Source organism: Sturnira hondurensis, unplaced genomic scaffold (assembly GCF_014824575.4).
Source record: "Sturnira hondurensis isolate 20B ecotype Veracruz unplaced genomic scaffold, ASM1482457v3 Scaffold0002638, whole genome shotgun sequence".
NCBI classification, from domain to species: domain Eukaryota; kingdom Metazoa; phylum Chordata; class Mammalia; order Chiroptera; family Phyllostomidae; genus Sturnira; species Sturnira hondurensis.
The window spans coordinates 12,837,905-12,864,677 of NW_028075269.1; the positions used below are offsets into that span (position 1 = coordinate 12,837,905).

Here is a 26,773-nt window from a genome sequence, read left to right on the forward strand (position 1 = left end):
TGTGAATTAGTGGGAAGACGCAATTCAGTTTATAGCAACACCTGTGCTCTTTGCACTACACTGTGTGTAGGAGAAAGGTTTTTGGAAGAAAGGTTAAGGGGATGGTCTTTAACTTTCTGCCATCATCTCTCCCATGAGCCTCTGAGCCCATCTCTCATGAGCTGTGATTCTTTTTTTCAATTATTGATTATGCTATTACAGTTTTCCTGATTTCCCCCCTTTGCTCCCCTCCACCCAGCATTCTCCCACTCCCTCAGGCAGTGTCCCCATCCTTGTTCATGTCCGTGGGTCATGTGTGTAAGTTCTTTGGCTACTCTGTTTCCTATACTGTACTTTACATCCCCGTGGTTATTTTGTAACTACCTATTTGTACTCACCTCTCAGCCATTCTCCCATACCCCTCCTCCCATCACTTTATCTTTAACCTTTGGCATTTTAATTATGATGTGTCTTGGGATGGGCTTCTTTGTGTCCATCTTGTGTGGGGCTCTGTGCTTCCTGGACTTGCATGTCTACTTCCTTCACCAAATTAGGGACGTTTTCTTTCATTATTTTTTCAGATTTCCAATTTTTTGCTCTTTCTCTTCTGCTTCTTGGTACCCTTAAGAAGCGAATGTTGGATTGCTTGATGTTGTCCCACAGGCTGCTTACACTATCTTTGTTTTTTTGGGCTCTCTTTTCTTCTTGTTGTTCTGATTGGTTGTTTTTTGCTTCTTTGTGTTCCAAATCATTGACTTGATTCTTGGTTTTGGCTCTGCTTTGTTTTCCTGTAAATTGTTCCTTATTTCAGTTAGTGTATCCTTCATTTCTGACACAGTCTTTTTATGCTGTTAAGGTCCTCACTAAGTTCCTTGAGTGTGGAACCAGTGTTTTGCACTGCATCTGATGGATTGCTTATCTCCATTTCGTTTAGCTCCTTTTCTGGAGTTTTGATCTGTCCTTTCACTTGGGCCATGTTTCTTTGTCTTCTTATTTTGGCAGCCTCCCTGTGTTTGTTTCTGTGTGGTAGGTAGAGCTGCTTTGACTCTGCATCTTGGTAGTGTGGCCTAATGTAGTGGGTATCCTGTAGGGTCCAGTGGCACAGTCTCCCCTATCACCCAAGCTGGGTGCTTGAGGTGTGCCCTTCTTGTGGGCTGAGTACACCCTCTTCTTGCAGTTAAGCCTTGGTTGCTGTTGGCTGATTAATGGGAGGGATTTACCTGGGCCATTCAGCTGCCAGGATTGGCTGTTCCCTCTTACCACCAATCTCTGCCCTCCGTGGAGGATCAGCTGTGCAGGGGCAGGGTGGTGGTGCTCCAACGTGGTCTGTAGCTGTCCATGGGGTACATGGGGGTAGGGGTTTTCCAGGTGATGCAGGTCAAGATCAGCCTCCACCTGTGTTTTGCCTGGGGCAATGTTTCCTGAGTTATAAAGCAATCTGAGATGGCTGCTACTTGTGCTGGGCTTGGAGATTTCCAGGTGAAGACAAGCTGTGAATATAGGCTGCTAGTTCTGAGCCTGGGGCTCGCTGAGGCCAGCTGTTACTTGTCTGAGAGGATTTAGGAAGTTGTAAAGCATGAGTCAATGCCAGTTAGTTATTCATATGGAAAAGCAGCTTGGGTCGGCCAGTAAGTTGGTGCAGCAGAGTTTCTGGGGATGTCCAAGGTGGGTCAAACAGTGTTAGCCATGTTGCTGGGATCTTAGATACAGTACCAGTTTGCTGGCTTTGTGGGAAGAGGGCCCTGAAAAGGGACAATGGCCTCTGTTCACCTTGATGCCAGACACCTCAGCCTCTCTCTGCACGCCACTGGTGCCCCTTAAGCTGCCTCCCTGGCTCCAGAGCCCAGAGGGAGTGGCTCTGAGCAGGTGGGTCTGTGTGTGGCTTCTTTAAGAGGAATTGCTTGGGGCTCCAGAAGTTTCTTCTACTACTCAATCCTTGCTGGTTTTTGCAGCCAGAAGTTGTGGGGACTTATCTTCCTGGCACTAGAACCCTAGGCTGGGGGGCCTGGTATGGGGCTGGGACTCCTCACTCTCAAAGTATCCCTCCCAAATTTTATCCACCCACCACACGTGGATGTGGGACCAGCCTGTTCCAAGTCTGTGCCCCTTCTACCAGCCCGATGGGTGTGATTTCTTTAATTCAGTAGTTGTCAAACTTAACTTGATTTCTGGTGGTGCTGGTGGTTCTATATTTCAGTCATAATTCTGAAGTGGTTTAGTGAAAAGGCGAGCCATGTATGTCTACCCACACCGCCATTTTGCCCGGAAGCCGCATATGCTATGATTTTTAACACAACCCTTGGCTGCTGGGTTTTGAGGGCTGCTGTATATTCCACTCTATGCTTTTGAGCAATTTCCAGGCTGATGGGAAATACCTATGGTTGGAGTTTGAAACTGACTGCTCAAATGTGAATTGAACCCAGAATAAGTCCAAGCTGTCCCAAACCAGATCTTCTCCTACCCGTGTTCTGTGCTGTCCGTGCCCTGGCCCTAGGATGGTGATTAGACTGGAACGTGAAATGTGTCCCAGTCCTCTACGTGATCTGGTCATCCAAGGAGAATCAAGTGAGCTGAGCTGCACATGTGTCCACATCTCTAAGTGCCCGCGTGGAAACAAACACAGCTGCCCTTTTTATAGTAATTAATATGCCAGGGGAGACATAATATTCTCTCTAGTTACATACAAATAGGCAGTTGGGTTTTGATTTTCCTTTTCTCTTCTTTTTCCATTTGAAAAACCTGTTTGCAGAATAGATCCAGAAACTCAGCAGTGTTGAGGCATGACCAGTGTGCGGTGTGCGTGCATGAGGGTGGGGAGCAGAGGACGGTAGGAATATAGGGATGAAGATATGGAAGGAGAGAAGGTAAATTATTCTCCAGCCCATTTTTTCTATCAGTTGTGATGGTTCTCTGTGCAAGAAGATCTGTGCCAGGTTTGGTAAAATTTTTTAACTTGTTAGGAGAGTAGCTTTTGGGTTCAGAGAGACTGGGGATCACAATGAGATGAACTGTGGGACCTGGGGCAAAGCACTTTGTTTTTCTAAGTCTCTTTTTTTCTTTTCATATAATGGGATAATAATAACATGACCTCACGGTGGTTGGGTGGACCAAGATAATGCTGAGAATGCCATTAGTATGGCACTCGGCGCATAATATTATCCCGTTATTGTGAAAATTTAGCAGTGCTAAAGTGATAAATGATGGTGAGTGCCACCCGTCATTTGGGTGGCGCACAAGGCAATGTGATGAACTTGCCCATGCACAGTATAAAGATTTCTCTAGCAGTTTGGATGAGGTGAGCTCACTTCAAACTAGACAGGTCCTGGAGGGGCCCCTCCAAGAATGTGCTGGACTTGATGTTGACCTTCGGGTGCGGCTCGGTTCTTCAAGGAGAGCCAGCTGTGTCTGTCTCCTTCCCGCAGAGGAAAGAACAGAGGAGACGACTCTCTCAGTTCTCCATTTTACTCAAGCCAAACAGTAATAAATATTGTTGGAGTGTTCACATCCAGTGTCAAAGCCTCACTCAGCCTCCCCAGGTCACCCCAGCCAGCCCGGACCTTCTTTCTAACTGTGGCGTTTAGCCATGTGCCCTGGGAAAAGTGGTTCCCTTTAAATACAGGGTGTGGCAGGAGTAGGTTTACAATGGTTTGCGTGGAAAATAATACAATAACTAATAAATAATGATACAAGGACAAACTCTGTGTTCCATGTAGTCACACTGTAAATCTACTTTGGCCCCACCTTGTATTCGCCAACACAAAGGATGGTCAGGAAGGTAGAAGTTTTTTGTAACTGGGTCCCTAAATGCAGTCATCACACACAATTAGTTCTTTTTTTCGCAGACATGTCATCAGAAATGAACTCCAGTATAAATTTTCGCAGAGAGACTCTGGGGTAGCTACGAGGAAGAACTTTGGCCTCAGGATGGTCAAATTCTAAAGCACATTATGAGATGAAGAGAAGGGTGGGGGGACCTTTTAAGAACAGATTCGTCAGGAATGTCACACCTTGAGAAAGCGGCAAATTTTCCCTGGATAAAAGTCAGGGCACTCGCTCCGTCAATAGGAAGACCATAAATCCAAGTAGTTTCTACTGAAACTGCCTGAGGAAGCAGGATGTGCACATTGGTGCATCCCTAGAGGCAAGGAAACAATGACCTTCCAAAGCAGATACAACCCAGTGAAACAGAGTGCGTGTGGTCTGGCCCTCCCAGCCTCCCATCCGGCTGTCCTGGATTACCCTCTGCCCTGGCCTGGGCTGGTCCCGTGTGTCTTCTTGACTCAAATTGTTGATGTGGTTTTAATGCCCCTCTCCTGTCCCCATCCTGAGGTGGCTGTATTTTGGCCATGGGGACAAGTCTGGGTTAGGGGTTTGGTTTCACGAGCTCTCCCATGAACAAGAGTGGCCGAACTCTGTGACACAGGAGCACACTCTTCCTGAACATTCTTTTCAGCCAACTGTTCTACTGAGTGTATGTGACCAAGAAGACTGAGAAAAATGTGAGGAACCTACGATTTATGGGTACTGTTTCCTATAAGAACTGGTGCAAGGAGGGTCTTCAAAGTGCTTTTACTTTTTTGATTGGCTAGAGTGTGTGTGTGTAGGGAGGGAGGGACCACTGATTTTCTTATTGATGTCTTTTAAAAACACTTTTTTATCTTTCCCCCAAAACATTTTTTCATTGCTTTGAGGGAGGCGGGGAGTATTGATGTGAGAGAATATCGACTGGTTGCCTTCTCGTATGTGTCCTGACCAGGGATCGAACCTGCAACCTGGGTATGTGCCAGCTGGGAATCGAACCCGTGATCTCTTGGTCTCCAGGATGATGCCCCAACCTACTGAGCCACACTGGCCAGGGTGTCTTACTCACGTGTTCAGTGGGTATTTGTGGACTGTTCTGCCAGGCATTGAGCCAGGTTCCAGGGTAGCCATTGAGGTGGGTGGTTCTCGCCCTTGGAGGGCTTCCCACAGAATGAGAGCGGGAAGCTGAGCAGGCCGTTCCTGTGTGGTGTTTTAAGTGGGGTGATGGCAGAATCCAGAGTGCTGGGGAAGTGAGGAGGAGGGACACATAATTAGCCTCGGGAGAAAGGGATGCCTCAGTTGAAATCTGAAGGAGGAGCAGGTAGGAGGCTGAAAATGGACTTGCCACCTCTGCATGCCCGCCCACCCCCTCGTTCTCCCTCGCAGCACTTTGTTTCCTTCAGAAATAAACACGCCCAGAGGTGAGGCTTTCCGGAAACCAGAGCTGCTGCGTTCTCTGCCCCTGGCCGGAGGCAGGAAACGGGCATTTTCCTTCTCCGTCCAGCCACCCTGCTTCTCTGCTCTTGCTGGGAGGGAGGTGTCATGGAGGAAAGCCCAGAGGTGTTCCAGGAAGGAGGAGGTGCCAAGAACTGTGTTTGATCGTTGACAGGTCTGCACTGAAACGTCCTCCTTCAGAGTGCGCTGGTTGCCTGAGCCCTCCAAGGGAAAGCCACCTCCGATTTTCCACCCCATCAAGGGAGTCTCAGAGACCCACCGCCGAGGGAAGGGCTGGGAGGAGATGAGAAGGTGGAGTAGACCAGTCTCAGTAAGATTCTGGGAGGTAATTAATGGTAATAGCAGATGTTAATAGAAGTGTTAGAAGGTAACAGAAGTTTTTCCTTTGTGTATTGTTTAGCAGGAGCCGTGCTTTACACATGGCCCCTCTTATAAAACTCGCCATATCCTCTGAGACAGCTGCTTTGCCCCTGTCTTACAGAGGGGGACATCGAGGCACAGGGTGGTGGACTGACTTGCCCAGAACTGCTAGCTCCTTAGTAGTAGAGCTGGGATTTGAACCCAAGCCTCCTGTGTTCTTAAAAACAGCACATAGGCTGCAACAGGTACACAGAGCTGGCATTGCCCATGTTAAGCCCTGATGATTTGGGATTATGGATGCATTGTAGATCATAGTTTGGAAGGGCCCTGATTTGGACTCTAGTCCAAATCCTAGAGCGTAAGTAAGATCTTCTCTTGTTTTGGTCCAGGTGACTCTGCCTATGTGTTGACACCTTTTGTCTGCTGTGGTTAAGAAACAGACTTGACTTTGAGGGGCAGGATGGATGGTTAGAAGGAAGTAGTAAGTCCAGAATCTCTGGGGCTGGTCCGTGTGGTGCTTGTCCTATACAATGTTTAGAAATAGAGACATTTCCCCTAAAAATCCAGGGATCTCTGGGAAGTTCACATCGGGCGATGCTGGACCCCAGTCTGGCCTGGTACTGGTCAGCGGGGGCTGGAGCGTGGCTGCTGGGAGGAGTTTGCTGTAGGCCCCTGGCCTGTGCCCACGGGCCCCAGTGGTCATGGGAGGTACCACTGGCTATGCTCCAGGTGCCTTAATTTGAGTTGGGATCTTCCAGTGTATGGTCCAGACAATACTCTGAGCATTGCCCTTCTCATCTGCAAAACAGGCATAAATCCCTACTTACAAGGCTGTTGGGGAACTCTCGACGCTGTGTGCCAACAGCCTAGCCTCTCGTGTGCACCGTAATTAGGAGCTCATTAAGTGCTCTTCATGTTTAGTTTTCTCCATCTTTTCACTGTCCCCACTGCCACCCACTGGGGTGCAGAAAGCAGAGAGGTGCAGGATATTAGCATTTTGTCTGAACCATGGACACCACCTTTGATGGGCTCCCATAGAATGGACCCAATAGGAGAGTGGTGTTACTATGTGTTGTTGCTTGAAACACGTCCTGTGGCAGGAGCGAGGAGAGTCATCTTTGGAGGATTTAACAGTCAGGTTGGACAGGTACTGACCAGCTGTGGCATCGGGCACAGGATCCCATAGGCTGGCCCCCTATCCTCAGCAGGATCCCACCAAGAGGTGAGGGCAGAGGGTCTGAGTACCTGGGATAGAAATTGCCAAGTGGCACAGAAATATTTATCAACCCATAGGCTGTCCCCACTTGCACTGACTGAACAAGCCCCATGGCACCTTGTCTCCAAGCAGCTTCCTTGTCCTTTGGGATTTTGCTGCCTTGGGTTTTGTCCTGTGTGCCGGGGACATCGTGGCTCCTATCTAGGTGATTTCTCTGTCGTTTCCGCTGGTTCCCACTCTCCTGCCCTCCTGTCATCCTTGCGCCTCTCACCCAGCTGGACTCCAGCAATGCCGCCTTGACCTTCAGGCCTGAAGAAGTGGGAATGTGGGTTGACAAGCCTGTGAGGAGCAAGACGGTGGGTCTGTGTAAAAACAGGAAATCTCGCCATCTGGGTGCTGTCTCACCCGGTCAGTCTGGGAGGGTCAGGGGATGAGATAATGCAGACCAGTGAGTGGTTCCCCATTTTTTTTCTCTTCTGGTCCTTTTGGCTTCTGACTGAACTTCACGCCCCGCTTCCCTTTAGGGTTGGGTCCCACATGAGTGTTCCTTTCCCATTTGTCTCAGGTCCCCACTTCCTTCTCCTTCTAGCTCAATGGCTGCTGCTGCTGCTGCTGGTGGTGGTGGTTAGTGGCAGAGTTCTGTTTCCAGATGAAGCCTGGCATGCAAGTCCAGGTGTGAAACACCAACTGAGAGCTGCTGAAGCTGGGATGTCGCTTGCACCACAGCCTCCAGGTCTCTGCAGTCTCTCCCCCAAGCTCTGCCTTGATCACCTTAATTCCAGCAGGGTGGCCTGGCCCCTGCTCTGTGCGCCCTTCACGAGCCTCACCTGAGTCCTTGGTGCCAGGTGAGTTGCTAGTCTGGCGATACCTTTAAGGAGATGCCGGTGAGCAGTAGAATGGACTTCTTAGAGTGTGGGCTTCAGGGTCAGACGATTGCCATCGTAGCCAACACTTGCCAGCCTGGCTGTGTGCCGGACACTATTCCAGGAATGAACTGGGCTAGGATTACCGTACTTTGCCTTGTATAATGTGCACCCATGTGTTTGGCCCAAACTTTCAGGAAAAAAAAATAATTTGTTTTAATTTTTTTAATCCAATTTTTTGTTTATATTTAGATACTTATTTTTTTATTATAAAGGAATTTTAGCACTTATTTTTGAACATATTGATATAAGAAATTTTATATGACAAATAATTACAAGATGCAAGAACGGATACAAGGTAAAAGAAATTATAAAAACAATTGAAAACATTTATATAGATATGGAATTACTGCTACCCATGTATAATGCACATCCTTATTTTTCCCTCAAAAATTTGGGCAAAAATGTGCGCCTCATGCTTGGCAAAATTCCTTTAGCCGTTGCAACAATCCTGTGAAGTGGGTACCTCATTATCCCTAAATTCCAGTTGAGGGGCCAGGCCCAAGGGGCTCACCTGGGAGGTGAACCGGCACAGGTTATTGCTCACCACTAGGGGACAGCAGTCGGGCTTCAGACCCCGGCAACTGCCCCCAGACCCTTGCAGTTGACAAGGCCCCTCTCTGCTGGGCACAGGGCCTGTGGGCACAGGGCCTGCCCTCCTCAGCATCCTCCCAGGGCTCATTTCCTTGCTATTACGCTATAGTTCGTTTACAGGCTTAAATGAGGAAACACACATACCATGTTGACAACGGTGCTCACTACTTAGAGGGTGCTCAGTAAACTTTCACTGGGGAAGAATAGTCAGGCCCCATCTGAAGAGCAGTTTGTTTTTCATTTCTTATTTATTTATCTGTCTGTCCATCATCTATCTTTGCTCCAAGAAGGCCTTACTTTCCTGTTTCCCAAGGAAGAAAGGTTGCAAGGGAGGCTGCAAGATGCGAGGCCCCTGAGGCTGGCAGGGACATAGGTCCTGGAATCGAGATTTTCATCTCCGTGCATCTAGGGGACCAGAAAGCACAGGCTCTTTAGTCCTGTCCTTTTTCTCCTGCTTCTCTCGTGTTCCCGCACTCTGCAGGCTGAGCTGGCTGGCTGAGTGAGGAAGCGTGCGGGGCGAGTTGTCCCCCTGTGATTTTAGGTCTCTGCATCTCTAATGCTTGGACACTTCGACCCCCAGTTTTTGCAGAAGATGGTGCTCTTGGGAGAGGGGCCCAATGGGAAGAAATCACAGTCTGAGATAAGTCCCATCCTTCCCCTCCAGCACCCGGCACCGTGGCTGATGCATCGTGGGTTTTCAGTAGAGTTATGATTCAGTGCGCTCATTCTCAGGGTCCTCATTCTCTATCAGTTGCTCTGCCCTTTTTTGGAGGGAAGCTACTGCCGAGTTCCCCCTGGAGGTGGTGCATCGAGTCAGAGGGGTGGAAAATCCCTCTTTCTCTCGGTTCGGCTAAGACCAGGGTAGTTTTTCAGAATTGCTTTTTCCTTGTAAACCAACTGCTAGCAGAATAAACACGGGGTATAGAAATAGAAAGTGGATTTTGCAGTATGATTCAGCTGCACTCTGTTCCCAGCTTGGCTGGGCCAGCTCTGCCCTCTCCTCACCCCTTCTCTCTCTGAGTTAAGTTCTTGGGTTACCCGCCCATGGAGGGTTTGGGCTGCCAGGTTCTCAGGCCTATGGGGTTCTCTGATACCCCTAGGACAGCCTGCTTCCTGACATTGTGCCCTTCATGGGAATCCCCTCCCCCAATTTCTTTTTGGCTTTAAGCCATCCAGGTAACCTTGGTGGCAGTTATTGTTAATTCAAAAGAAATGTGTAATGGTTTTGAGTAGGATTGTGTTTCTAGGGTACACACTCTTAAATATATAATGACCTATACAGTGAAGAATCTTCCTTTCTGGTACCCCGGAAACTCAGTTCCCTTTGCCGCCCACTCCCCCACCCCAAAGATGACACTGTAACAATTTTCATTTAGTCTTCCAGAACTTCTTTATGCCTATCTAAGAGATATTTCTGGAAAGCACCTGGGGATACTCGACCCTTTATACAAGGTCCATAGACAGTGTGGTATGGTGTCTGCAAGCCAGTGCCTCCTAACTTCAAAGAATAAAGTTTGCTAAGGGTTCTGTTGCCCTCCCTAATTTCCAGCAACAGCTCCAACCTCCTCCACCCTCTTACTTGGGGAGGTGAAAAGGAGACAAAACCCAGTGCATTTATACATAATTTTTAAAATGCATGTGTGTTGTGTATGTTTAAAAATCAAGGTGCTATATATTTCAGTGCCAAGGGCCTCCTGGAAAGCGAATCGCATAGATATGACAGAATAGCAAGTGAGAGCCGTTTGACAGGTGACTGTGTTGGTATCGCATAAGTAGAAATGTGTATCTTTCTCTTGTTCTGTGTCTTGCATTTTTGACTTCAGGAAATGTAGACCTTGTCATAGCATGACTCAGAGCACTTCTTCATTCCCTGTGTTCTCCCAGCTGCACAGAAATCCATGGTCTGAAGGAACCCTAGTTCTGCGAGCACTTCAGGGATGCATGTTCGTGCCGATTCCCGTGTTTTGCTGCAATGAAAGCTCTATACTCAGATGCAGTGACCTTGTCTACCCATAACCTGCTCAGACGGAAATGAGACGGGACTTTGTAGGGGGCAGAGGGGCCGACGGACTTGCCCTCCCAGGATAAGAGAGTGTTGACTTACATGATCAGATAAGGTCAACTCTGTTATGATAATTCTATATGACGATACCTAGTGGTGAAGGTTTTGAACTTGGGACTTGGTAAAAGGACAAACATGTGGTCCTCTTACCAAACCTGGTTATAGTCCACTATGTCTAAAGTATAGAAGGCAGATTCCCACACCTGTGTCTGGTCCCATCTCAGTAAAGGGCAAGGATCATTGTTATCAGTGTGGTGAAAGCCCTCTGGGTTCTGCTGCTTTATTCTTGCCCATCACCATCTCTCCACCAGAGTCCTTTCTGCTCAGCCTTTGTCTGAGCAGTTGCATCAAGTTCACTCCTTAGCGTCTGCTCTGTTATCAGCTGATTCCTACCTCCAGCTTTGTCTTCCTGTGACGCTCCGCAGAATTCTGGGTTGGCCACGGCCTGCTGTGGTCCTGGCTGCACTGTAAGGGGCCATGCCATCCCCCTCACTGCAGCCTGTAGGCTTTCCGCCGTGCCTAAGAGGTGGTAGGAGGAGACCTCTTGGGTTTCTCAGTGGGGTACTCCATGATGGAACACCGCTGTGAGATGTCCCTGGGCAGTCATCGCCTTCAGCCGCAGTTAACGATTGTTGCACTTGGGCAGATCCCTCTTCCACCTTGTTCCAGGAGGGGCTCCGTCGTTCTTGACCTCGAAGCCTACCCTGCCTCTGATCTCTTTCTCTCTCCATTTTAACTGACGTGTCTTCATGAGCCCACAGTTTTCCTAGCATGGGTTCCTGAGGACAACGATTCCATGTCATTGGTCTCAGGATTATGTTAGTTGCTCAGCATCGTGAACACTAAGATATGCCAGGGAAATAGGTAGCCCATAAATGGGACTAGTCTTTCCCCATTTTGATGAAGCTTCTTCACCTCTGGTTTGAAGACTTTGAATGGCCATGAAGGCTCAGTTGGGAGATGTCTTCCCTCAGAAGCAGCCTCCTGCCCTCCTGTCTCAAAGCTCCATCAGGGGCTACCCACTGGGTTTGTTTCTTGCCTTAAGAGTCTCCTTTAGCCTCAAACAGCCCTGATGGCTGACCTGCTATCGGTCCAGTGACTGATGCAGCCGTCTGTCTCCGTCAGATCTGCCCTCATCTGGGGGACTCCCTGGGTTCTCTTGATGGGGTGGCCTTTCAGGAACTTGCCATTCAGTTGGATCTCAAAATGTAGTATCTGCCACAGACACATTTTCTGTTCTGGGAAAAAGAAGGTGTTTTCCTTGCTCAACACATATTTGCAGCTGTGCAGGGCTCTTTCTGGTACAGAAATTTAGATTGTGGGTGTCTCTTTCTGCTGTCTCAATCCCTCCGTGTCTGTGTTCTGCACAGAACGCTATCTCACTGCAACTTCCTGTTTATCCTACACGTGGGAATGTGTTTCGGAGCTGGGGAGTTATACCCAGCAGGGTGTCAGAAGCCTTTTCCTCCTTAATAACCGTGGCTGGCTGGATGAGTAACTGAAACTGTTTGAAGTAATGAAGAGTGTACACCCAGGGACCTCACTGGGCCTGGGAGCCGGTTTTTCTTTTTCTTTTTTTTCTTTTTTTCGCTCCTTCACCTGGTTTGGATCAAATTAAAGACAGAGCAGGAGAGAGGGTCTCATGAATTGTCACAGGGCAAAAAAAATCTGGTGCCAATATCCCTATTTGAATTTTTTTTAGCACTTAAGACTCTTCAGACTTGTCTTGTGATTGTATTTATTAACATGCTACCCACCCCCCACCCCTCCCCGCAGAATGGAAGCTCCGTGAGAGCAGAGACGGAATCTGTCTTGTGCATGTCTGGGCGCCTGGGCTGGAACCGTCTGCAGCATGCAAAGGACAGCTCAGTCACTGCTGCTGGGATGAATAAGCCCCGCCCTCCCCATTGTGGTCCCCTGGTAGGGCCGCCTCAGTCCCTCGGGAATGGGCAATGAGTAGCCCCAAACCATGGCTCCAGGTTGAATGTCTCCAATGGATTTGGAGGAGGACGGGGGTGGGGATTATGGGAAAAGATGTTGAATTTTTACAAGGTCTGAGTTTGAATCCTAACTATGCCACTGACTTATTGAGGGGGCTTCTCTGAACCTCAATTTCTTTATCCACATAGGAGGGGTAATAATGGGCCCTCCCTCCATAGACACATACTTTTTCATCTTCGGTTGAAGAATGCATAAAAATGCATTTTAAACCATAAAGCCTGCAAATGTAGGGGCTTGCAAAATTGTGGTCTTTCTCTTCCTTGGTTTTTTGTTGGTCGGTGAGCTCGTTTCACATGCAGCGAGGGGCCCTGGCCTGCTAGTTAGGGTCTCCGGTGGCTGCCTTGTTGAGAAGGCTGCCTTTGTGAAGGAGGGAGTGGATCTCCCTGTAGGACTTTCATCACCCCAGTTCTCTGATAACGTGGGCAGCGCAGTATTACCAGGGCCAAGGAAAGTGCACCCTTCTGAGGCCTGGCCCTGGTCCCTGTCATTGGACAGCCCTTCATCATCGTCACGTCTCTATAACCTGGACAGCAGGAGCTGCGCCTTCAAGGGCTGCTTGACGGTGTTTCTCTTTCCCCAGGCGGCTGCTGAAGAGTGAACTTGGATCATTCATTACAGACTATTTCCAGGTAAGCTGGGGGGGGGGGGTCTGAGCACCTGTCATTATTGCGCATGTGGGAACATGTACCTAACAGGATGGCCAATGCTGTACACCTGGCCATTTGATCAACATCCAAAATTACATACCCAGGTTCTTACCGTGCCCAGGAGGAGGCAGGTGTGGTCTCTGCTCTTACGGAGATTATAGTCTTGGGCAGTGGTTCTTGGGCTTTTTGGTCTCAGAACCCCTTTATGCTCTTAAAAATTATACCTATTTGGATTACCTCTACTTACTTTCATGATACTAGAAAGTAAACCTGAGGAATTTGACAATATGCCTTAATTCATCAAACAATAAACCCATTACATTTTAGCATGAACAATTTTATGAAAATACAACTTGCATAATAGAAGAATAGAAGAGTGGCATTATTTTATATGTTTGTAAATTTCTGCCCTGGGTGGCTTCTTGGAAGATACCCGACTCCTCCTGTCTTCTTCCTGTTCAGTCTGCCGGGATGCCGTGTTGTTTCTGGCCGACTCCACAGTACGCTCACGGAGGACGCAAGGGGATGAGAGTCTGGTGTTATCAAGGAAATAGTTTCGACCACGTGGAAAAGGTTGGGGAGATCCCCCAGGGGACCCCCAAGCTGCACTTTGAAAATAGCTTTTCTAGTGAAATTCCCTCCCATACCTGTATATGGTATCCAACTGGGTTATTTCTGTGTACCCTTTAGCCAAGTTATTTCTTGTTCGTACACCTCTTGGTCTGTTCTGTTAGAGATAGAATTGTGTCAGGTGATCTAACATTTCTCCTGCCTAAATGCTGTTGCTATGGGTCAAATGAGGTCAAGGTTCCAGGTTCAGTTAGAAGACGGGGCTTCTAATGCACTGACACAGCTGCCTTCCCGACTCCACCCAAGGGCACATGGAGAGAGGTGCTGTGTAGCACCTTAATGCGGTCATCCTGCCTGCTGATTGGCTGACAGTGGTCTTGGGCAAGGTGCTTCACCTCTCTGTGCCTCAGTTTCCTCATCTGTAAAATGGGAATAAAAATATGACCTACCTTATAGGTCGCTGTATGGTTTATATGAAATAACACGTGTAAAGCACTCAGCACTTAGTATATTGCGGGGCAGCATATGAGAGTGGTCGAGAGCATGGCCCTCAGACTCAGGCTTCTGGGGTTCAACACCCACCATAGCCACTTGCTAGCTGTGTGACCTGGAGCAAGTTGCTTTGCCTCCCTGTGTTTCAGTTTTCTGTTTGGTAAAAACAGAGGTCACTGGACCTAACCTTATAGAGTTGTTGTGAGGACTAAATAAATTATTACTTGTGAAGTGCTGAGAACAGCAACCAGCACAGAGTCAGACAGTGGTAAGTATTCATTACATTTCTTTATGTTTGTATTTCTTTTTCCTTTTTAAAAAATTTTTATTTATTTATCTTTAGAAGGGAAGGGAAGGAGAGAGGGAGAGAAATATCAATGTATAGTTGCTTCTCATGCATCCCCTGCTGGGAACTGGCCCCTGCTGGGAACTGACCTGCAACCCAGGCATGTGCCCTGACTGGGAATCAAACCGCGATCCTTTGATTCACAGGCCCGTGCTCAATCCACTGAGCTACACCAGCCAGGGCTTATGTTCGTATTTCTTATTCTAAAATGTGATACACCTCTTTTCATGGGAAAGTGATAGAAAACCCTGTGACATTGTGGTTTCAGGTTGGTGGTATTCTGTATCCAAGGAGAACATACTTTTAAGACAGTTTAAAGAGGTTTTAGGTTTTAAAAACCACATAGGCATGCTTCTGTTTATTTCTTTTTATGATTCAGGAAACAAACTTTTATGTGACTGTGTGAGAATCACAAATGTCAGTTGTCACACACACACGCACACACAGTGGAAAACAGCTGCTCTGAACGGGGACACTGCGAGACCCCACAGAAGCCTGGAATTCAGCTGGGTCAGCTGCCTCAGCGGCTTGAAAGAGAGCTCCTGCCCTCAGAGAGATGGACAGAAAGATGAAAAAAGATAATTAGTCACAAGTGTGAATCACTTCAGCTGCCCTTGAATCAAAGGTCAGCATTGTCCTCAGCTCCCTTCTCTTGCTGCCTCTAATGATCGACTTTTCAATGCAACTACAGAGAAGTGGTTTTTCGATCAGTCTTGGAGAAGCCTGCCACCCCAGCCGCCTTCCTTGTTGACATTTAAAGTAGACAGGGGTTGGTGTGGTTTTGATCAGGTTTTAAATGTCAAGTCGCCTTTTGGCTTCAGGGGCTACCCTGAGTATGGGTGGGGAAGGGCACTTGGGTGGGGACTTGTTTATCAGAGGAGGCCCTGAGGTTTGCTGGGTGGTTAATGCTGCTTTCAGAGTATGCCGGGCACTTAACAGCTAATAACCACATGCCATTTTTCTATTGAGAGCTTAATCGGGGAGACTGCTTGGTGAATATTGAGTCCCTGGGCGTGGGGGCTGTGTCCTGGTTTTCAGAGTTTTGAATGGAGGTTTTCCTTGGTGTTGGGTATTAGCTGGGAGGGAAGGCTGCCTGAGACACTGTTCGTTTAATTGTAGTTTTCAGTCTCGTGCGAGCACAGAGCCTTTTATTATTTTTACCTGTGTTAGGTCCTAGGTACGTAGAAAGTACTAGGTACATAGCAGTGTCAGCAACGCATCTTAGGGGGAGTGGGTGGGCTTGTCCACCACTGATATGTGGGGTGTATTAGGTGGTCCAGGCAGCGGCATTGAACTACATTTCCCCTGCCTGGTGAGGATCCTTGTTTCCCTTCAGTGCGTCTGATGGTGCCCAGGAGGATCGTGGTTTGTGCCTCTGTCCCACACACTTCTGCAAGCCTGGTGGCCTTCTGTGTTTGAGGAGGAGAGAGCAGGCCTCCCATTTACTGTCTTCAGCCGGGGACACTATTTAACTAGGATTTTACAAACCGTTTTGTTTGTGTTGAGTTAGTTGATTGTTGAGTTGCACTGTATTTATGGCCAACAATGTTGCTGTTGTCTCCTTTTTAAACATCAATGCTCTTTAAAAGTGGGTCCGTTTTTAATATCGTATAAAAGGAATAATAGTGTAGGCAGCCCTGGCTATGGCCAAATCGTGAGGGCGGTTCAAGAGCATCTCAGGTTTGGAAAGCCCCATGCTGGGCGCTGCTTGAAAGTGGGCCGCTTCCAAAGAAGAGCAAAGAAGAACTATCCCCCTGAGCAGGGAAATCCGGGAGGGAAGGCTCCCAGAGGCCGGCGTTTGTGTTTGACTCGCAGAAGTGGTTTCAAGAAAGAAGTCAGCTGGGCTCTCAAGAGTTTGCTCCTCTGGCAAGGAGGTGCGATGGAGGTCTGGGACAGGTGAGGGACAGAACCTAGGGGTGGACAGGTAAGACCCCCAAGCCATGCGTGTGGCTGCTGGGGGAAGTGATGAATGGGCTGCCTGGCACTGGGCTTCTCAATGTGGAGCAGGATCAGAGGGTGGCCTCCTGGCCGTCTGCATTCGGCAGTGAAGCCCACCTTGTCCCAGAGTCCCAGCCTCGTATCACCCACCACTTACAAAGCCATCTCTGTGGCTCTGCTTTCGAAGGTGAACACAGTTCGCGCTGCAGCTGTAAAGACTCGCAGAAGGAATGTCTCCAGTGGAGAATAATGAAAATGCCTCAAGGGGAGGCGGGGGGTGGGGGTGGGGAAGCACGTGGAAAGTAGCGCTTATCTCCTGTCTGCACTCGGAGAGTACCGGCAGCAGGGATTTCCCTGAGACACCGGCTGGCAGAATCTTTAGCATTTCCAGCCTTGAGTTTTCTTTTCCTCTGTTTCAAATTGCGCCTGGGAGGAAAATGGGGTTTCTTGAGGAACTCTGTATCCTGGTGAAACCTCCAGGGATAATTGGTTCCTTACAGCTTTGGAAACCGGCGATATGAAGTGCTCTGCATTCTTCTGTCCTGTACTTGGGTACCTGGGGGGTTCAGGCCATGGCGACGGGAGGGTTTGCTCTTCTGGTGTTCTTCATTTGCTGACTGCACTGTGTTCACGAAAAGCTTTCCTCCAAGCGCAGAAAGTCCTGTGTCTTTTGGTTGGAGCTAGTTTTGCCTGATACAGAAATTCGGTCTATAGTCAGTGGCTCTGAACAAGGTGGCACTTAGGAAAAGGGAAAATGAGTTACCACAGTGGCCAATAGGTCATGGACCCGGTAATATTTGCTATAAATATTTCCATTTGCTGCTCATGTCAGTGAGAGATCCAGAAGGTCCGTGTCCCCTTAGCTCATGATTATCAGGGAAGAGTCACTGGGCTCGTGGCACGTGACAGAAAGCTGGAGGAAGGGACCCAGTGCCCCTGTTGCCATGGAGTTTGAAACCGAAGACCGTCCAGAGATCAGCATGCATCCACGTAGGTAACACACAGGACAGTGTTACCTGAAGACCCAAATGGATGGTAACAGCCTAGAAACAGGCCCTGGGCGAATAAATACATTTTGGAGGAACAAAGACCGGACTTGGAGGAATCTACAGTAAGTTGGGTAGAGAGATGATGGTGCTTTTCAAACCCATTTTAAATAGGGAGGAAAAGCTTCAGCTCTTCTTTGATCAGTCTGGGAAGGCTCCTAAACTGAGTGTTATTCCCAAAGTGGAAAAAGAGATGATGAGGTGGGTAGAGGGTCATAGGGGACAATTCACATATACTTTGAAGGTACAGTTGCGGCCGGTAGACAAAAGGGCTTTGAGCAAGAGGAGCTGGGCTCCGGGGAGAAGACAAGAAAGGTGAGAAGAGGCTGCATTTGGGATTTGGCCAGTACTTGGGAGAAAGGCACTGTGCAGGGAGAATGGGATGGTGCCAGTCAGGGTACTGCTGGATGGTCTGCCCACCAGGCGGGGGTCCCCTTTCAGCAGCTTCATTCTACTTACTCTCCCTGGCAATTACTTGAATTTTGTGCAATTATCTGAATATTTTTATTATACTTCCCAAATTTTATGAAGATACATGGAAAGATGAATCTTGACATTGATAACCATAGGGCTTCCTATAATTGAGATAAAGATAAAAATCAATAGGCCTGCTGAAATGGTAAATCTTTAGCCTCATTGGACCGAGGTTATTGCACATTCAATTGCTAGAGAAGGAACATGTAGGTACAAAGTACCGAAAATACATCAACCAAAGATGAGCTTCGACTATGAGGTTAATTAGGGATTTTATAGTCCTTTTTAGCTTTATGGGAACAACACCTCCTTATATCCTGTAAGTGTCTTGTTCCACGTGAGTACATGTCTTCAGGAACCCAGTACCTGTGAAATTGGGTGACTTCCTATGGACTGAGTCAGGAATCCAGGAGCCAGCGGGGGTGTGGGGGTGGGGTGGGAGGCAGGGATGGACACCTGAAAAGAGGTGTTTAAATGAGTGGGAATGTTCAGTAGCTTAGTGACCATGAGAAGTAAAGACTGAGAGTTGTTGGAAGGGCTGAGAAATATTGGTCCGAGAGGACAGCAAGGCTGTTGAAGAGCTACAGGAAGGACGGAAATAATGACACTAGTAACAACAGCTAACACCTTCGAGATTCACGTGCCCAGCATTGTTCTCAGCTGGTGGTCCTCAAAGTGAGGTCCCCTGAACCGGCATCTTCCATATCACCTGGGGACATGTTGGAAAAGCAAGTCGTCAGGCCCCACCTCTGACCAACTGACTCCGGCACCATGGGGGTGGGGCCCAGCAGTCTGTCTGAGCAGGTCCGCTGCGATTCCCATGCACACTCAGGTCTGAGAACTGCTCCGAGCACCTCCTGTACTAAGTCACTCATTTCTCCTGCTAGTCCCTGTGGAAGATTTTATCACTGGTTCACAGATCCTGCAACCGAAGCTCAGAGAAGAAGGTTAGCCAAGACCATACAACTAGTAAAACGCAGCGCAAAGATCAGACCCAGGCCACCTGGCTGCAGATGAAAAGAATTTGCATTATACTTTATTAGAATGCCCTTAAGGCATCCCCTGAAAACTCCATAGGAGAAAAATTTCAGTGTTTTGTTTTGTTTTTTGGTGAGGGGTGAGAGGGTGGTCCAGACATTGACTGTTTTCCTGCTTCCTTGTAAAAATAACTTTTTAGAAACCCACATTCACCTTTTAATAACCACTGATGAGGTGCTGAATGAAAAATTAGTATTTGTATCAAGTTGTTAATCTTCATTCTCCATCCGGGGATTTCTGTCTGGTCTCATCACACCCACACACGCACCAGAACTGATTTATTAGGGACTCTCTGGGCCCGGGGGCGAGTTGTGCTTATAAGACTTTTTGTGGCTTACCTAGGAAGGCATGAGAGTTCACAGGAAGTGTAGGCATCCTTAGAGATGATGGCCTTGCTTTCAAAGTCACGGGAGGAAAAAATGGAGGCGGCCCGTGACTTCTATCACTGGCCAACAACAGGAACTTTTGTAGACATCAGTGTTCCTGGCAGCAAATGCCTGGAGTGGAGTCGTTGGTTAATATGAGTTCTTGGTAGGCAGAGTGGCATGCTACCAGACCTCTCCAGGGTAGAAAAGAACATCTTAACTTGGAATTGAATCCCCCCCAGGAGCCAGGCATTCACTTGTTAGACATCACCTGTGGGTGGTGGAGATGAAGGCCCTGGAGAGGTGGAAGCTGGTAACAGCGGAAGTGACCCAGCTAGATGGGAGCTGGGTGGGGGAACCTAGTCACATGGCCGGAGATTGTCAAGCCAGCTGCCTCCAGGATCCGTGAACCTGAAATGGATCTCTGCTACTTTTCCCTGTGGGCAAGGGCCTAAGAAACTTCTCCCGTGGATGGGGCAGGAGAGTGTGACGGCTAAAAGCACCAGCCCTTCTGCCAGGCACCGTATTTTGCTGTGTATAATGCACACCCACATTTTTATACATGGGATTATTATACTCATGGTATATAATCGTTGTACACGGCAAAATACAGCCTGGATTCCAATCATTTCAATGCTTGCTAGAATACTTATTGGCTGTGTGACTACAGGCAAGTTACTTAACCTTTCTGAGCCTCTGTTTTCTTAGTGGTAATCTAGGTGAAATCCTGGTACTGGCTTCAAAAGGTTGCTATGGTTACCAAATGAGATGACATATGCAACGTGCTTGGTACATAGTGGGCAGTCAACAAATGATGGCTATTTGTATCTCAGTATTTTTTATGTTATCACTGCTGGAGTAAATCAGAGGACTATAATGGGGAAAAAACATGGGCTTTGGACCTGGACCAACCAGGGTGCACATTCTGGTCTCACATGGGCTAGTTGCTTCCCTTTGCCTCAGTCTCCTCATCTGTTAAAAGGGGATAGGATTGTGGCAAAGGTCAATGACACATGCATGAAGAGGGCATACTACAATGGCTGGCAAAGAGTAAACACCAGCAAATAACGCCATCATTCTACCCATTATCATTATCATCATCACCGCTAAAGCATTAGAAGTGACAGAGGACTGTTGGAGGTCTAGTAGCCTTAGCATTCACAGAATTTCTACCGTGTGTCAATTTCTACCTCATCCAGGAAGATGAGGGCAGCATCAGTCTCCCTGCCCCCCAGCCTTGTTGGTTCCCCATTTTCTTTGGTCCCTGTGGCGGGTCTGCAGAGGGGTCTGCGTGAGCAGAGGCACACTGTCGACAAGCCCCCGCACTGCAGCCTCCCGGCCTCCTTAGTGCCCTCCCCTGCCTCCTCCCACCCACCCTCTGTGATCACCCAGGATGGGCTGGGTCTTTCCCACCCATTGAAGGCTTTGAATGCCTTCCCCCAGACATCTTTGTTTTGTTTTGTGCGTTCTTCCTAGCTGAACCTCATTTTTGTGTTGGCAGCCCATTTTACGATGCCTTAGAAAAAAATAGATATGTTGGCTGTTTTTCATTTCCGGGCTTGTCTGCCACTTCATTAAAGTCTTGTGTGTCCCACGTCTAAGTTCATTTATGGAGTGGAGGGATGCATTAAGTAACAACGGCCCAGTTCCAAGTCCCAGATCGTTTCCTAGGTGGCTGCTACTTAATGTGCCCATGTTTTGGCTTGAAGCCTTCGAACTGGGGGAGGTGTGGGTTTGGCGCCGTGGGGCAGGGACTGGGACCAGAGGAAAAAGCTGGTTCTTCTCCAGCTCCATCACTGCTGCCCTGCTGCCAACAGTGCCCAGCACCTTCCAGAGTCAGGCATTTGTTGGGGGCTGGGAATACTGTGGGGTGAGGTCGGGGGAGAACAGACGCTTAGAAAGACAAACAAGGCAAGATAGCTGCCTGAGTCAGGGCTGGCTTTCTCTTCTTTTTCCTTTTAGGTCTCAGCAGCCTTAAGCCCCCTAGATGTGCTGTTGGTATGTCATTAGGTGCAGTGACCGACAGACAGGCTCCATCACTTGCAGGGCCCTGTGCAAAATGAAAATGTGACTGCTTTCCACGGGCCTGTGAATGGGTGACCCCCCGAGAGACTCACCCGAACAGTCTGGGTCCGTAGGTCATGCGTGCAGAGCCCCCCAACTGAGTCACCGGCACATGCAGCAGAGAGCTCCTGTGTAGTTGGAGAGGGCTGCACTGACCCCAGCTCTCCCCACACCAGTGTCTGGGCTCCCACCACATGACCCTGTCACTACCTCAGGGCTAGGGTGACAGTGATGGGGAGACCCTGCTGGGCCAGGCTCTAGGAGGTGGGGAGCAGGTGCCTTAAAGTCCCGGCTGGGAAGGTTGTAGGAGGCAGGTCCGTGAGTGAGCTGAGGCCCCAAGTCCCTGGCGGGTGCTCCATCACCCCATCAGACTGCATTCACAGAACACGAAGTCGAAGACAAAAATGTTAAGAAGTGTAGATGGAACTGCAGCACGTTAAATCCTAAGTGCAGGGCCCTTGGGAATGCAGGGCCCACTGGGGCATAGGGGCCCGGTGGCTGCAGATTCCCAGCAGAGATTGTTGGCTCAGTGTGAGACCAGGTGGGGAAGGAGGCAGGCCCCAGGCCAGTCCACCAAGAGGGAGCGTGTGGGAAGGGGCAGGGGTCCACGGGGTAGGCGGCAGGGCTGTGGGCCAAGCTGACCCACAAGGTCCTTCCCTAACAACTTATGCTCCGTCCACAAGAGATGACAACTCTACTTACTCAACTGTAAAGTAAACAAACTACCAAATCTCAGGAGTCTAAGCATTTTCAACATGCTTTTGAAAGGTGCCTTAGTTCCTTGGGAAATGGGTTCCCTCAGATATCATCAAAATCACACGTGACTGCTAGCTTTGACCACGGCACTGGGGAGAGGGGAGAGGTGATCTTTAAGGCTCCTTGAACCCCCAGTTTTTGTTACTCTTATTTCGGTCTAAGCTACAGAATTTCCATGCTGTGTATCATGAGAATTTTTAAAAGAATGTTTCCTTTACCATATACACAAATACCTTCTTTTCCTTGGGGGGTGGGGGGGGGGGTGGGAAACAAACCTTTTTTCCCCAAATGTCTTCCTGGAGGGAGAAGAAATACAATGAAAGGAAGGAGAGCCTTGGCTATTTTAAACATGGATTCCTTAAAGTGTACAGTGTGACTTTCATCAAACGAAGTGAATGTCGCTCGGATTTAAGGACACTCTCTCACTAAGTCTCAGTTTGGTGCTGTGGTGTTTTCTTGCTTTCTGGCCCAGAACTGCTGGCATTCATTTGCTTGGCTAGGAGGTGGAGAACGTGGGTAGAGTTTTACCTTTATCACCTCTCCGTTCCGTAATCCTTCTGGGAAATCACTTTGATTTAGGGTTTTATCTGCCATCTTGAAACTAACTGGTGACCAATCTTTAACATTAGGCCATATCTTGTGCATTTTAGTAGGGCCTATGACATTTTTTTTATGTATATTAGTCACAAAGGTGACCGTGCCTTTGTTAAAACATTTTGTTATTTCTTATGTAGTTCTGTTTATTACACACTCTCTTTACTCTCCATTCCTTCTGTGAAGAGAGTTGGGCCACGAGAGCAACTATTACCACTGTTCACCAGTGATTACTAAGAACATAAAATACTTGGTGTGTGTCTGTTTGTAGTGATTAATTCTTATAAGAACTTTATGGTTCCCATTTTACAGATGCGGAACTCAAGACTCAGGGAAATTAAGTCTAAGATCACGCAGCTGGAATGTGGCCAAGTTGGGACTCAAACCCCAGCCTGACGCAGATTTCTTTCCACGCTGCCATTTCATGCCCTCACTACAACAGGGCTTTAGGGTTTTATAAAACAGGATACTAAGAAATGCATTAAGTTTTGTTGTAGGATACACACCACCTTGAGCCTCCCCACTCCAGAAGGGGAGGCACCAGCCTGTTATTGCTCTCCGAGCTTCTGTGATTGTGGAAAGGATGTTCTGTGTCTTATGGGACCAGCTGGAGCCTTTTGAAGGAAGGAAGGAAGGAAGGAGTCTGGATGGGGAGCCTTGACAAAAGGCAGGGAAGCAGAGTGGAAAGAGCCCTGCTTCTGGAGCCAGGAAGACCAACTTTGTCTCCTGTGGGCAAGTGTTTACTGCAAACACCCTTACTGAAAAGTAAGGGTCAAGGCAACAGCCCGATAGGGTTATCGGGAGGGTTGGAGATAAATGAGATGAAGGGTATGAACCTTCTAGTATACATAGAATGTGTAACTGTTGTTAGTTGCAATTGCAATGGGATTAAGTCTTACTCTCTTTCTACAACTTTCCCGTGCACACACTGAGTGGCGGAAATGTACTCTGCTGCTTAAGATTTTGCATACAGTCTCTTTCAGGCCAGCATGAGATACCCTAAATTTATCTCTTAAAAGTTATTATTTTTGCATAATTGTCTCAATGTTCTTTTTTCTAAGTTTAGATTAAGGAATTGGAGGATATTGGGTGTCCGTGTCCATATCCATCTGTAGAATTCAGCCAAGCTTGCAACATGCCTCTTCCATGGCTGGGAGGGTGGGGGTGGAGGTTGGGTTTGGCTCATGTCTCACTCTTTTGCTATAGGATGTCTCACTGTCTTCTCCTGAAGCCTTGGCCTTCCAAGGGGAGACTAAAGTCTTCTGAAACTTGGAGGCGTGATGAGCTCACAAGTGCCCAGAATGCTGTGCCCTCACCCATTGGAAGTGGAAGAGGGTTGTCACACTGCACAGTAGCTCAACTCTTGTGTTCTTTGTTCTCTTTTGGCAGAACCAGCTTCTTGCAAAAGGACTGTTGTTTGTGGAGGAGAAGATTAAGCTGTGCGAAGGCAAGTACAAGGCTGCCCTCATAGAGCAGGGTCCCCGTGACTCAGCCTTTAATGTTTGGACAGCTGAAGTGCTTCTGTTCAGAAGCGGCAGGCTGGGAGTGTGTGATTCACACCCACCGGTGCTTCTCCAGCTAGGCGGCGGGATTTCCATTTGAGTCAGCCACTCGGGGCAATGCGAGCTGGAACTGTGTTTTGCAAAACAAAGTGGACTGGGGGTAGTCTCTTTGGAGACCTCGTTTGAGGGGGGTTTTGGCAGGGGTGTGTCCTGGTGGTCCCCTTGGATGGGGGGAACTACACTGTAGATCCCGTCATGCTGCTCTGTCTCGTCTGATCCAGGCTCTTTCCTGTCGGCCTCTCTTGTATTCCTTGTGGTCACATGTGACCGGAGGCCTGTCCCTTTGGGAGGCATTAGCAGACACCCACTTTGGGGGGTATGATTCGATAGGCAAAGGAAATTTTTCTGGCTGTAAAAGGTTTTTAGAGCCCCGCTGACAGGACAGAGTGGAATTGGAAGAGGGGTCCAAAGGCAAGAATCCGCCAACCCCATGACACCTCCAGTCTGTCAGCTCCCCCCTGTGTGGGACCTGCTCTTTGCTGCCACCTACTCCTTGGGTGACTTCTGGCAAGTTTCTCATTTCTCTGAGCTTTGGTTTTTTGTTTTCTTCAAAATGATAAAATGCGGGTAGAGATGGGAGGCAGAATAGAGTACATGACCGAAGCAGCACCATACCCAGCCCGTGGTGGGTACGCAAACTGCTTCCTTCTTTTTTTCCCACTCCAGCCTAAAGACCTTTACCTGTAGGTCACACTTACTTCTAGACCCAGACACGGCAGGCCTTAGATCAGCCCCTTCCTTCCCGCATTCTCTGGGAAAGAGACTGGCGTCCAGTGTAGTGTTTGCTAGAAGGATGAAGTGGGAGAAAAATGAGGAGCCAACACTGGACCTGTAGTGGCCGGCAGCGGCAAGTGCTCAGCAAACCTTTGGAAGAACGGAGATGAGACATTTATCTCTCTATCTGAGAGCTGACTGAACCTGTGTGGATCTGTCTATGCGAAGACTCTTCACCCTTATAAATGCCTGCTAGCCCCAGGCCTTGTTCATAAGTGACTTGCTTTGACAAGCCCTTAGTGGGCCCTCTGCACTTTGGGGGCAGTCTAGGTCACATGTGCAGAAGGTGGCCGCCTAGGGAAGAGGGAGAAGAACCATGGTCATGGCCACATTCTTTGTCTGTAAGTCATTTGGGGAGTTATTACATGCTTGTGTAAATATGGAAAAATACCAGCTTTATGAAAAGATACTGAGCAAAACCAAAGAGCTGAGAGCCCTTCAAAAGGAAAGTTGGCTGTCTCTCACCCCAGCGACACTCAGCAGATACATTCAGAGTGAAACCTCAACAATGGAGCTAGACAGGTAGACCGTGGTCACCCAGGGTTCTGTGTCTCTGCCCCAGAGTGGCCAGAGGACACTGGGCCAGGGTGTTCTCTCTGGGGCGCTCAGTCCCGGGGTCCGGATTTCAGGGTGCTGGGGAACCTTGAAGGGTTTATCATATCTTCAGCCAGAACGTCTCTACTTTATTCTACGTATTGCGACTCCAGGAAAGGTTTTGTTTGGATAACAAGATTCTCTCACTATAAAATATAGTTTGGAAAGTGACTGATAGGATCCATCCTGTTGCTGAATGAACTTCACTGGTTGCTAATGTACGCACACCCAGGCTTGCGACTGCAGGAACGGCAGAGGCAGGTCCCACCCATGTGTTGGGCGTTTGCGGGGTAAGGCACATGACTCTCAGTCATCTGCTTTGGTGATCTCGACTTTAAAGAAGTTTCCCATTCCTATTCTCCATACCTCTGATGATCTAAACTCCCATAGTACGTTAGAGGAGAGTTTTCCAAGACAGTCACCTTTCTGCCTAAACCCCCTTCCTCTTTGCAGGGAGGTAAGTCCTTGACGTGTGGACTGTTTCTGCAGATGACCCCGCCTCCTGCCTTTAAATCTTTCTATCCCACAGCTACTCTGCTTTGTTACTCGGTGTCTGTCTGATGTTCTTTTTCTGAACATATTCCAAAACCTCCATGACTCTCTGAAGTTTGCAGGCAGCAATTACACCCAGGTGCCCACCTGCTGCTGGGTCGAAGGATCACCTCCTGTGCCAGTGAGCTTTCTGTCTTGGGGTGAAGGGGAGTAAACAGGCACCAACACCAGCCATCAGGATTCCCCTTCCCTTCCTTCAGGTCGGGAGGGCCTCCGCTTTTTGTCTTCGCTATGGAAAACGCGTGGGGTAAGGGCTGTCAGCTAAGGACCTGGAATAGCCTTCTCTCCTTTGAGGTCCATTAATCCAGGTGATGGGGTTCACCTCGATTTTAGGATGACCTAACATTTCAGATGGTCCTTTTGACTTCCCTGACTCCTCCCTGCAGAGAGCTAGCATAGCCTACGTTGGCAAAGAGGATCCTCGACAGATTGATTCAAACATTTGTTGGTCATCAGCTCTACACCAGGTGCTTTCCTAGGTGCTGGGGACACAGTGGTGAACGAAACCATCACAGGGTGATAGGCCCCCGTGGAGCTCACAGCCTGGTAGTGGAGAGAGATACAAATCAG

The 26,773-nt window shown here is 48.5% G+C and overlaps 1 protein-coding gene across 7 annotated transcripts in view; it reads left to right on the forward strand.

The window, feature by feature from the left end:
* Positions 1 to 26,773, forward strand: part of PRR5L (proline rich 5 like) — a 69,030-nt gene that overhangs the window by 24,592 nt on the left and 17,665 nt on the right. For all 7 annotated transcript variants that reach the window (XM_037040522.1, XM_037040525.1, XM_037040523.1 and 4 more), the window contains 2 exons: positions 12,972 to 13,020; positions 24,111 to 24,168. In XM_037040522.1, coding sequence (XP_036896417.1) covers positions 12,972 to 13,020; positions 24,111 to 24,168 — 107 coding nt within the window. The remainder of the gene's footprint in view (positions 1 to 12,971; positions 13,021 to 24,110; positions 24,169 to 26,773) is intronic.